The 11,562-nt window shown below is 59.6% G+C and overlaps 3 protein-coding genes across 3 annotated transcripts; 2 read left to right on the top strand and 1 right to left on the bottom strand.

Moving 5' to 3' along the window:
• Positions 1-240: 240 nt before the first annotated feature.
• On the top strand, positions 241-1,025 carry PTSG_02687 (uncharacterized protein; the record flags this gene model as incomplete). Its single annotated transcript, XM_004996126.1, has 3 exons — positions 241-255; positions 375-512; positions 819-1,025. 3 exons carry the CDS (start codon positions 241-243, stop codon positions 1,023-1,025), a joined length of 360 nt encoding a protein of 119 aa, XP_004996183.1.
• Positions 1,026-2,541: 1,516 nt separating this feature from the next.
• Positions 2,542-5,068, bottom strand: PTSG_02686 (uncharacterized protein). The gene is made up of 2 exons (XM_004996125.1): positions 4,643-5,068; positions 2,542-4,380 (listed from the first exon to the last, which is right to left on the bottom strand). Exons 1-2 carry the CDS (start codon positions 4,996-4,998, stop codon positions 2,649-2,651), a joined length of 2,088 nt encoding a protein of 695 aa, XP_004996182.1. The 5' UTR covers positions 4,999-5,068; the 3' UTR covers positions 2,542-2,648.
• A 425-nt stretch (positions 5,069-5,493) lies between these two features.
• PTSG_02685 (WD-40 repeat protein) lies at positions 5,494-11,471 on the top strand (the record flags this gene model as incomplete). The annotated part of the gene is made up of 2 exons (XM_004996124.1): positions 5,494-6,130; positions 6,272-11,471. 2 exons carry the CDS (start codon positions 5,494-5,496, stop codon positions 11,398-11,400), a joined length of 5,766 nt encoding a protein of 1,921 aa, XP_004996181.1. The 3' UTR covers positions 11,401-11,471.
• Between the last annotated feature and the right edge of the window lie 91 nt (positions 11,472-11,562).

Genomic DNA, 11,562 nt, shown 5'->3' with positions numbered 1-11,562 from the left:
ACCCGCGTTTTTTTCTTCTTCTTGGGGCCCTTGTTTTTACAAGACAAACAAAATCTTCCTAGACGGGGCCCCGTGTTCCCAGTTGTGGGTGTGGGACATTGGGGACGCAAACCCGCACTCTAGACAACACGACTTTTGTTGGGGACCCCTCTCGGGGGCGCCCCCAAGAACTTTCACACAGGGGCCGCAGGCGCCCCTTTTTTTTTTGGGGTGTGTTGTTTTGGGGCGTGTTGTGGTGTGATGTGTTGTCCATCTGTACAAGTTGTTGTTGCCCTTTGTACGTGTGTCCACCCGAACAAGTTGTACATAAGCGACCCATAGCATGTGTTCACCCTCGTTCTCCTCCTCACCCCCCCCCCCCCGAAACACCGCAGGTCAACTTGCGTGTGCACTCCGTGCCTAAGCTCAAGGCGTACGAGAATATCACGTCTGACGGGTTTTATCTTCCGCTGCTGCGCGTGGATGAGCACGGCGCCGCAACAGACGACCTCGTCAAGCAGTGGAAAAGCCAGGTCGGTCGTGCGCTGCGTGTGTTGGGGGGCTGGAAGGGAGAATGGGGTGAGAACAACGAGAGCGTCGCGAAGGCCTCTCTTATCCCACAAACTTCTCATCCCACGAACACACTCGTTCGCTCGCCATCTATTATCGCGACACTCACTCTCTCACACTTACTCACCCTTACTCACGCACACACACACACACACGCGCACTCTCTCTCTCTCTCTCACTTACTCACTCACTCACACACTCACTCACTTACTCACTCACTTACTCACTCACACTTACTCACTCTCACTCTCACTTACTCGCACTTGCAGGTCGGCCTTGCTGTGAAGGCGCGCGATGCAATCCACATTGGCGGCATCATTGCGGGCCCGGTGGTGCTGGCGCTGTGTCTCGCCCTCGTCATTGCCGTGCGCCTCAAGAACAGCAGCGGCGATGGCGCTGACGACCTCTTTGGCGGGCGCGTGAACACACACGAGCAGACGCCGCTCATGGACGACGACGGCTACGCCCGCGACTAGCAGATGTGTTGGGGGGAGTGTGAATGTGAGTGTGTTCGTGTTAATGTGCGTGTGAATGTCTGTCTGCCTGCCTGCCAGTTTGTCTGTCTATCTGCCTGCCTGCCTGCCTGTCTGTCTGCCGGTCTGTGGCTCCATTTGTGTGGTTTTTCTTCATGGCTACCGACGTGAGATTTGCGCATCGTGGCTGCTCCCGTTCCGTGGCTTTGCCACTTTTATGCTCATTGCTATCCAGCCAAGCCACCTGCTCTGGCCTGCTGTTGTCTTCTTCCTTTGCACATCCGCTTGTTATGCGGCGCTGCGTTGTCTTGTAGTTTCGAGTAGCGGCAGCAGCAGGCTTGTGTTTGTTTGCAGTTGTGCTTTTGCTGTTATTGTGCGTGAAGCCGAGAGAACAGGCGGCTTGGGCGTGTGTGTGTGTGTGTGTGTGTGTGTGTGTGTGTGTGTGTGTGTGTGTGTGTGTGTTGTTGTGTGTGTGTGTGTGTGTGTTGTTGTGTGTGTGTGTGTGTGTGTGTGTGTGTGTGCATGCTGTTCTCGTGAAATCGTTTGTGTGGTGCGTTCCTGGTGCTGAACGTTTTGTTTGATAGTGTTCGCCTTGCTTTCACTCGTTGTTCATCTTGCACATCGCCTGTCTGAACCCCTTTTCGCTCATCTTTGCATTTTGCATTCGCTCGTTGGTTGGTTGGTTCGTTCGTTCATTGGTGCATCATTACAAAGGAATCATGTGGCACCTACAGCATCGTCTACATTCCGCTACAACATGTGCTGTTCGCATACGCAAAGAAAGAGACACATTGGACAAGCTGAGCGAAAGCATTCGCCCGAGCAGAGCAAACAGAGAGAGACAGAGAGACAGAGAGACAGAGACAGAGACAGAGAGAGACAGAGACAGAGAGAGAGAGGGAGGGGGGAGAGAGAGAGAGAGAGAGAGAGAGAGAGAGAGAGAGAGAGAGAGAGAGAGAGAGAGAGAGAGAGAGAGAGAGAGAGAGAGAGAGAGAGAGAGAGAGAGAGAGAGAGAGAGAGAGGTTACTAACAGTGCTGAAGTCTTAAAAGGACAAAACAAGCAAAGCAACATCCGAGGAGAGTCGTGGAGTGTTGTGTTGCACGCTGTGGGGACAGAGAAATTTTCGCCGTGGCATAGTGACCAGCGGTGGTGCGCTAGAGCGAGGATATCAAGAGTGAGAGCGATTTACTGTCTCTTATGGTGATAACAGCGAAGTTCTCAGACCCAAGTGAGAACAAGATAGTACGTGGATAAACGCCAATATTAATCTTATCTTGCGCTTATTAACCCCGACCTGCGTACTTTGGCTCGTAGGTTTCAAGGCATAGCTCCAACTGTCCATAAGTACGCCGTATTTACATGGTGTTAGAGTTGTCCTGTAAGAACTTCCAATGAGCTGTTAGGTGAACGAGGGGGTCGCGGCGACACAGATTTGGCGGGAGATAGCAATCGCGACAAGATTAGGGATAGCACGTCACCAAGTGCTTCAGCTCCCTTCGTTTAACTGGATGCGCTTCGACACAAGAGAGAGAGAGAGAGAGAGCAAACACAAACACAGAGCAAACACACACACACAAAGCAAGCACACACACACACACACACAGCAAACACATACGCACGCGCCCTCATGCGAGGATGGCAATGTATGAGCAGCGCTGCAGGATGTGGCGGCGGTGCTGCGTTGCCTGCAGGGACTCCGCCACCAGCTGCACCTTTGGATTGTCCTCGCCAAGACACGCCACCAGGATCGCAAGCGCCTGCTTCTGGTAGTCGACCGCCGCGCGCATGTGTCCGATGGCATCAAACGCCAGACCCGCGTTGAAGTACTCGATGCCCGTTGTCGGGTGCTGCTGGCCCAACACGTCCTCCTCAATGTCCAGTGCGAGCTCGTGGCTCTTGATGGCCGCGATGTAGTCGCCCTGCTGCCGGAACGCCATGCCCAGGTTGCCGTATGCGGCGGCGGTGCTGGCGTGGTGGCCCAGCGCCGCCTTGAAGATGCCTAGCGCCTGCATCAGGTGCTCCACGGCCTGGTCCGTGTCGCCCTTGTACAGGAGCGTCGTGCCCAGGTTGAGTTGCATCATGCCCGTGGTTGGGTGCTCCTTTCCAATGACCGCCTCGTGCATCTCCAGCGCGTGCCGGTGGCACTCAATTGCCGTCTCAAAGTTGCCCTGGTTCTTGTGCACCATGCCCAGGTTGTCGTACGCAATCGCCGTGCTCGGGTGCTCACCCATCACCTCCCTGTACACGTTCAGCGCCTTGGAGTAGTACTCTGCTGCGCGCTCGTAGTCTGCCAGCCGCTGATAGATGCCGCCGAGGTTGTTGTAGTCGTTGGCGGTGCCCGGGTGCTGAGGGCCGCGCGCTTCCTCGGATATGCGCATGGACTTCTCGTGAAAGGCGATGGCTCGTCGGTAGTCGCCCACCTCGGCATATGCCGTGGCGAGGTTGCTGTATGCCGTGCCGCGCCGCTCCTCGCTCGTGCCCGCGCTCTCCTCAATCGCCACCGCACGCTCGTGCACGCGGATCGACTCGTCGTATTCGCCCTTGTTCAGCAGCGCGCCACCAAGATGCCCGTACGTGACAGCCAGGCGCGGACTGTCTGCACCGTAGACTGCGGTGTGGATGACGATGGCGGCGTTGAAGTGGGCAATGGCCTCATCGTAGCTGCCGTTGCTCGCCAGCGCGATGCCGAGCTGCGTGTGCACGTCCCCGACGGAGGAGTGCCGCTCGCCCATGTGCACCTTCTCCATGGCCAGCGCGCGTGTGAGCAGCTCAATTGCCCGCTCGGGCTTGCCAAAGTTGGTCATCAGCGCCCCCACCTGGTAATACAGCGCAATCACCTCACTGGTGGCGTTGGTCTGCGTGGCTGGCCGTGGGGCTGTGCCGGAATTGCCTTGTTGTGTGGCTGTTTCCGTGCTTGGTTGTGCGTTTGGTTGTGGGGCTGTGTTGGGATTGCCGTTGGCCTGTTCCACGGCGTGCACAAATGCATCGGCCGTCTGCAGACACCACGAGCGCATCTGCTCCTTGACGCGCTCGTTGAGGTGCCCAAACCCAACGCTGTCGCGGATGGCCTTGAAGATCATCTCCTTGTCCTTGGGGTTCCACGCCTCAGCACGCTCCGCCTGCACGCGCACGAGCGTGTCTGTCACGGCCTCACTGTCTGCGCGCAAGGCGGCCTTCAGCGCCTCCCGCTCTGCGATGGGCAGCTGGATGGTCAGCGTCACACCCTCCTGGCTCAGGCTGCAGAAGATCTCCCACAGGCACCACGCCCGCGTCAGCGGCACGGGATCACTCCAGGGCGTCAGCACCAACAGCACATGACCAATATCAGCAATCGACTCCTTGAACGTCGTGCTCCACCTGCAGGGTGTGAGTGTGGGGGGGGGAGATTGGAAGGGGGGTGAGTGTTGAGAGAGTGCGTGTGTGTGTGTGTGTGTGTTTGTGTGTGTGTGTGTGTGTGTGCGTGTGTGTGTGTGTGTGTGCATGGGATGATGAGAACAATGAACAGAAGCATCAACACACACATACACGTACACATACGCACACACAAGCACACACAAGCACACACACACACACAAGCACACATACGCACACAAGCACACACACACACACACACATGTACCAGTCTTGTGGGAGATCGGCGGCAATGTTTTGGTTGTTGATAAAGAGATCGAACCAAAAGTACGCGTCAGTGTCCTGACGGCCTTGTTCGTCGGCAAACTCAAGCATGGTGCCGATGACGTCCACAAACTTGTACCGCCAGGCGTGGGATACAAACACGTTGGCATTGCCCAGGTGCTGTTCGTCGTGCTGTTGTTTGATGACATCCACATACGCACACTGGGCGTCCTTTGTGCGTGGAATCACCACCTTGTCGCACACATCCTTTGTGGTCAGCGTCGCATACTCCTCTGCATGCGCCTGTTGCACGTCCTCCAAGAACGCGCGCAAGAACCCCGCAGACACCCCAAGTGGCATGGTTGTGGAAGGTGGAAGGTTGGTGCAGTGGTGCAATGAGCTGTCGTTTGTGCTTCTTGTTGTCCGCTCGCTTGCTCGCTCGACATTTTTGCCTGTCGCGTGTCGTGCACCTACGCTTGAACCTTCTTATGGTGTCCGTCACTGTGAATGAATCCTTCAAGTACTTCGAAGCACCAAATGGCTTCGAAAGGTTCGATAAGTGGCGAGTTTTGGTGTCGCGAGGCAAATTTGCGTCACGGCTTTGGTGGCGAATTTCCCAATTTGCTCACGCTCCTCCCTTGTCCCAACCCCATTCAAGGATTCGCAAGCATCTGTTTGCGTTGCATCTTGCTCTTCTTTTTGCTTGACGCTTGGATTCCACCCGACAATTCAAGCAAGCAAACACAAGCCAAACACCCACACCACCACCACCACCACCTGTCCTTCCCGTCTCCACTCCTTCCACCAAACGCCACACCCCTCCCTCCGTCTCTCTCCCTCTCTCTTGTTAAAACCATGTTCTCGTGCTGTGGGCGGGGCGGCACGGTGGGCACCATCTCTCCCGACTTTGGGGGCCTCACCCCGTCTGCTTCAACCGTGCATCGCTTCGGCACAAACACATCGCCCGACAACGGTGAGGACCACAACGGCGACAGCCATCACGACATCAACGGCAACGATCATGACATCAACGGCAACGATGATGGCGAGGATGCCACACACTGCAACCAGAGCCACCAGGAACATCAAACACGCCCTCTCATGCAAGTGCCGTCGCGTCGCCGGACGCAGCCAGAGGCTGCATTGGTGTCGGCACGCGTCTTCCCCGTCCGCGTGCCGCCCTCTCCCTCCGCCATCGTCAGCACGTCCAGGGCACTGCAGGAGCTTGAAGGGCTTGCGCTGTGCGCACCCGGTGGCAACAACACATGCACGCAGGAGGCGCACGCCCTCCGGACCGCTGTTGTGGATGGTACAACCCGCGCCACCCTCTCCAACAACAACAGCAACGACAACCGAGCCCTGCGCAAGGTGTTTGCCGTTGTCGCGATTGACTTGTGCAAGGTCGCCATGGACAAGGTGCAGCTATTGCGAGACGCCAATTGCAGGAAACACGCAGAGCCCTTGGCGCGGCAAGCCGCTGTCATCGTCAGTCGTAAGCCGCTCATCGTGGCGCATGTGCACCGGCAAACAGCGACCACGCATGACGCCGACATTCAAGAGGAAGCAGAAGAGCTGCTCACGTGCGCGTTTGCCACCTTCCGCCTCATCCTGGACCACACCACGGCACGTGTAGTGGCGACACGCCCCACCCACGATGCCGCTGCTGCTGTGCAGCCCAAACAGATACCGCTCATCTTGCGCGCTCTCGGCCACTCTTCATTTGCAGCTGCCGCAAACATGCTCAGGTTGCGCCTGCAGCGTGGACTCGGTTCTATTTTGCTCGCCCAAAGTGTTCGTCCTGGTGACGTCCACCACTCGTCCCTCCTGAATCTCGGCAGCCTCGCCATGATGCCGCCAACACCTCCACCCACACCCGGTGATGACCAGCAGCAACAGCTGCTGCTGCGATCGCAGAAACAACAACAACAACAACAACAACAACAACAACAACAACAACAACAACAACAACAACAACAACAACAACAACAACAACAACAGCAGCAGCAGCAGCAGCAGCAGCAGCAGCAGCAGCAGCAGGCCTCTTCCGCAGTCCGTCTACCTGCCCTGGCGTGGCTGCACACCCTCTTGAAGCAGGCTCGTGCGGTTGACGCTGCCGAGTTTTGGACTGCCAACAGGTTCGAGGACACTGTCGCGATTTGCAGCCTCCTACATGCGCTCGAGCACTGGGTGGACGAGGACCACTTCAAGGGCTCAGACCTTCTGCAACACCCGGCCGCGGGCCTGGCCAGTGACCCCCACCTGCACGCCTTCTTCGCCACAGAGGCCATGCGGGAGACCACGGGCGTGCAGCGGTTCCTCAAACTGGCCAACCAAGCCAGCACCGTCGCCGCAGCCGTCATCGCCTTCCTCAAGCAGCACCGCCACGACCACGCCCCCGTGGCCATGCCCACCATGCCCGCCGCCGCCGCCGCCACCGCCGCCACTGCAAGCGCGATGGCGCTGCAGACGGGGCCAGCCATCATGGCAGCGCTGCGCACCATGCTGATACCCGTTGACTTTGGCCCAGACCTCGTCAGGCACCACAAAGGGTTTGCAGAGGGCACGCGCCAGTGGGTGTTTGGTGCATTTGAAGAGTGGGCTAGGAGTGGTGGTGGTGGTGTACGGCCGCACGAGCGGACACAGCAGCGCGTGTTTTGGGTGAGGGGCGTGCACGGCTTTGGCAAGTCCGTCATTGCAGCCCAGCTCATCAAGCGGTACGGCAGTGAAAGAGAGCTCGGTGGTGGTGCTGCTGGTGATGGTCGTGATATTGTTGTTGGTGGCGGTGGTGGTGGTGGTGGTTGTGGTGGTGGTGGTGTGAAGAATGGTATGGGTGGCACGGTGGGGGAGAGCGGTGTTGAGGCCGGAGTGAGGCGGAGTGATGGCGATGCCGGGTCCTCGCGTCAACAGCGACCGCTGATTGCGGCCCACTTCTTCTGCAGACACGGTGATGCAGCTCGCAGCGATGCGCGCAGAGCAATCAGCACCCTCGCCTACCGCCTCGCATCCCAGTTGCCCGAGCTGAGACAGGTGTACAAGATGGTGCTGCAAGATGAGGAGCAGCGCGTCTCCTTTGCTGCACACGCCGATGGCAGCAAGGGTGGCGTGGAGGAGGCCTTCAGCGTCGTGCTCGCTGAACCCCTCAAGGCTGCACTGCAGAAGCGACAACAGCAACAGCAACGTCAACAACCACAGCACCAGCACGAAACTGGTGATGTCTTCATCTTGATTGATGCGTTGGATGAGCTGTGTGACGGCAGCAGCCGGGAGCAGTTTCTGCGGTTCATCACCAGGCTGCTGCCATCACTGCCACCGTGTGTGCGTCTTGTGGTGACGTCACGCCCGGAGGAGAACGTCCTCGCCTTCTTGACGAGTCTGAACCCGTTCACCATCGGGAGGCAGAACGAGCGGCAGCGCGAGGACCTGCAGCTGTTTGTGCGCAGCACCGTCATCAAGCAGAGCAGCCTGCGCAAGCTGAAACCGGCCCAGCAAGAGGAGGTGGTGAAGATGATTGTTGACCAAGCAGACGGCGAGTTTCTGGCGGTGCGGCTGATCGCTCGTGCTGTGGACGAGGCAGAGGGCGACTCGACCAAGCCACTCACCGTGGATGATGCGCAAGGGTTCCTTGGCACCAGCGAGAGCTTCATTGACGACACGTACACGGAGACGCTCGACCGCATCCAAGCGCGACTCAAGGAGGCGGCGGGCGATGACGACGGTGTGCTGGCCGCGCTGCAAGGCACCCTGCATGACATGTTGGCGGTGCTTGTGGCGTCGCTGCAGCCGCTGCGCGTGGATGCCCTGCATGAGCTGTGCGGTGGTGGCCGGGTGCAGAGCAAGGCGCTGACGAAGCGGCTGCTGAGCGCGCTGTCGCTCCTCTTCTCCAGCAGTAGCAAGCATGACGTGGTTGAGCCGCTGCACAAGACCGTCACCGACTTTCTTACGGACAAGACGCGGGCTGGCCCTCACTTTGTGGACGTGCGGGGAGGCCACGCCATCCTCGCTCGCGCGTCCCTGCGTGTGCTGCAGGAACGAGGATTGCTGACAGGTGGTGGTGACGACGACAGCGCTCGTCTGGCTGTGCGAGCGCCGGTGGTGGTGTATGCTTTGGAGTTTGGACACCTGCACATGGCGGAGTGTGCAGCAGCGGCGGCGGGCGTGAATGATTGTAGCCAGACCAACACCCTGTGCTTGCAGACCGTACAGGCGTGGGAGCGCTGCTTTTTGCAACCCCGACAGAGGCCATTGCCCTGGGCGGAATCCGGCCATCTCTCTTACCGGGTGCAGCCATCCACACATGCAGCCACGAACGCCTTTGCGCGATGGCTCTTGTTGCAAACACATACCCTGAAGCGCACGCGCCCACTGATGGCAGAATTGGCGCAGGTGGCAACTACGAGTGCTGCTGCTGCCACTACTTTGACTGCGACGACTGCTTCCGCTGCTAAGGCTGTGACGACTGCCACCGCTGCTAAGACTGTGACGGCTGCTTCCGCTGCTAAAACTGTGACGACTGCCACCACTGCTAAGACTGTGACGACTGCCACCACTGCTACCACCAGCCACGACAGTCACGACAGTCGACATGGGCACTTGTTTGAGCGGTTGTCTGCTCTCATGAGCCATGCGCAGATGCTGCTGGGCTTGTTTTGGGCGCCAGCGAAGGAGCTTGAGCAGGCGATTGCAGACTTCAATGTACACGTGCCGTTGTCGTCGTGCCTGCATGCATCGCCAGCGCAGCGGTGTCTGTGGAGGGCGAGCGGCTGTGTGGAGCAGCTCGCCTGCATTCCGCCCGTTGTGCTCCCAAACCTCCGTCGCGGGTATCACGGTGGGGCGCATGAGCGCTCAGTGCACAGCATCGCCTTCAGCCAGGAGGGAGCGCGGCTGGTGTCTGCCAGTGATGACCAGCGCGTGTGCGTCTGGAACGCACAGACGGGGGAGCTTGTTGCCGAGTGCCTTGGCCACGAGGGGCGCGTGTCTGCAATTGCGGTGTTTGCGAATGGGACGCGTGTCGCCTCCTCGAGCAACGACGCCACGGTGCGCGTGTGGGATGCGGCCAGCGGGCAGCAGGTGTGCCAGTGCAACGGCCACAACGGATGGGTCATCTGCCTCGCCGCCAGCGCAGACGGCACGCGCATTGCCTCCGGCGGCAACGACACGAACGTGCTCGTGTGCGACGCGCAGACGGGCAAGGTCACGGCCACGTGCAGCGGGCACACGCGCACCGTGTGGAAGGTCGAGTTTAGTGTGGACGGCAGGCGCATCGCCTCGGCTTCCAGCGACACCACTGTGCGGGTGTGGGACGCGGTGACGGGGCACGAGGTTGCGCAGTGCCTTGGTCACTCGCGCATGGTGTGGGAGGTGGCGTTCAGCCCTTGCGGTGACCGGCTGGTTTCTGCGAGTCGCGACAAGACAGTACGCATCTGGGACGCCCACAACGGGCGCCAGCTTTCCAAGTGCACAGGCCACAAGAGCAACGTCAACGTCCTGGCCATGAGCCCCGACGGCACGCGCGTCGTGTCTGGCGGTATCGACACCACTGTTCGCGTGTGGAACATGCAGACGGGTGCGCAGATGTGTGAGTGCACCGGCCACACGGGCAGCGTTGATGCCTTGGCCGTCAGCACGGATGGCAGGCGCGTCATCTCAGGCAGCTACGACACCACCGTTCGCGTGTGGGACATCAACACGGGCCAGCAGCTTCGCCAACTCGACGGGCACATGTCGCGGGTGCTCGCTGTCGCTGCCAGCCCCTCTGGTACACGTGTTGCGTCCGGCAGCCAAGACACGACGCTGCGCGTGTGGGACGAGGCAAGCGGTTGCCAAGTTGCAGAGTGCGACCGCCCCGCCATTCCCGCCACAGCCGTCGCCCTTGCCCTTGATGGCTCGCGCATCGTGTCCGGCAGAAGGGATGGACGCGTGTGCATCTACGACACGCTGAGCGGGAAACGGGTGGGCACATGCACTGCTGGTCAGGAGAGCGCTGTGACAAGCGTGGCGCTGCACTGGCCGTACCTTGTCTCTGCCAGCGAGGACGCAACCGTTCGCACATGGGATGCAGAGACGTGGGAAGAACGCGCACGCTGCGTGGGCCACGCCGCTGCCGTGCGTGCTGTCGTTGTGAACGGCGATGGCACCCTCATTGTCTCTGCAAGCGAAGACGCCACCATTCGCGTGTGGTCCCTGCTTGACGGGCAGCTGCTCTCCACACTACATGGCCATGATGGCCCCGTCATTTCTGTTGCGCTGAGCGTCGATGACCAGGTCATCGCGTCAGGTGGCACAGACTGCACCCTACGCCTCTGGAACGCGCGCACCGGCCAGCACCTGCAGCGGCTCGAGGCCCACCCGGCGCCAGTCATGTGCGTGGCGTTCTGCGCAGGTGCGAACCGGCTTGTCTCCGGCTGCGAGGACGGGATTGTTCGCGTGTGGGCGAATTCAGACGGCGATGCCATTACACCAAGCACCGCAGCGTGCTTGCACAACGCGCAGTGCCTCGGCGGCCACGAAGGCGGCGTCACCGCTCTCGCCGCTTGTGGTGGTGGTGGTGGTGGTACTGGTGAGGATGGGGTGTATGTTGTGAGCACGGGGGACGATGGCACTGCTCGGGTGTGGAACGTGTTGACAGGCGAGCAGGCTGGCGTGTGCCGGGGACACGATGGGCGAGTGTCATCGGTTGCCACGCGAGGGCGAGCCAAGGACGGCGTGTGCATGGTGGTGACCGGTGGCGAGGGGGACGCCAGCGTGCGTGTGTGGAGGTGGTAAAGTGCGTGTGTGTGTTGGGGGGGATGTTCTGTGTGTGTTTGTGGGGGGGGGGGTTGTGTGTGTAGTCACAATGTGACGTTGCATTTCATTTCAACCTCTCGACTCTGTTGAGAATGTATTTGTCGCTGTATGGTTGACTGAGCGTAATAGAACGAACTTCAC

The sequence above is a fragment of the Salpingoeca rosetta genome (assembly GCF_000188695.1).
Source record: "Salpingoeca rosetta unplaced genomic scaffold supercont1.6, whole genome shotgun sequence".
NCBI lineage: Eukaryota > Choanoflagellata > Craspedida > Salpingoecidae > Salpingoeca > Salpingoeca rosetta.
The sequence above is the reverse complement of the archived record's forward strand: the minus strand, read 5'-3'. Positions and strand labels throughout refer to the sequence as shown.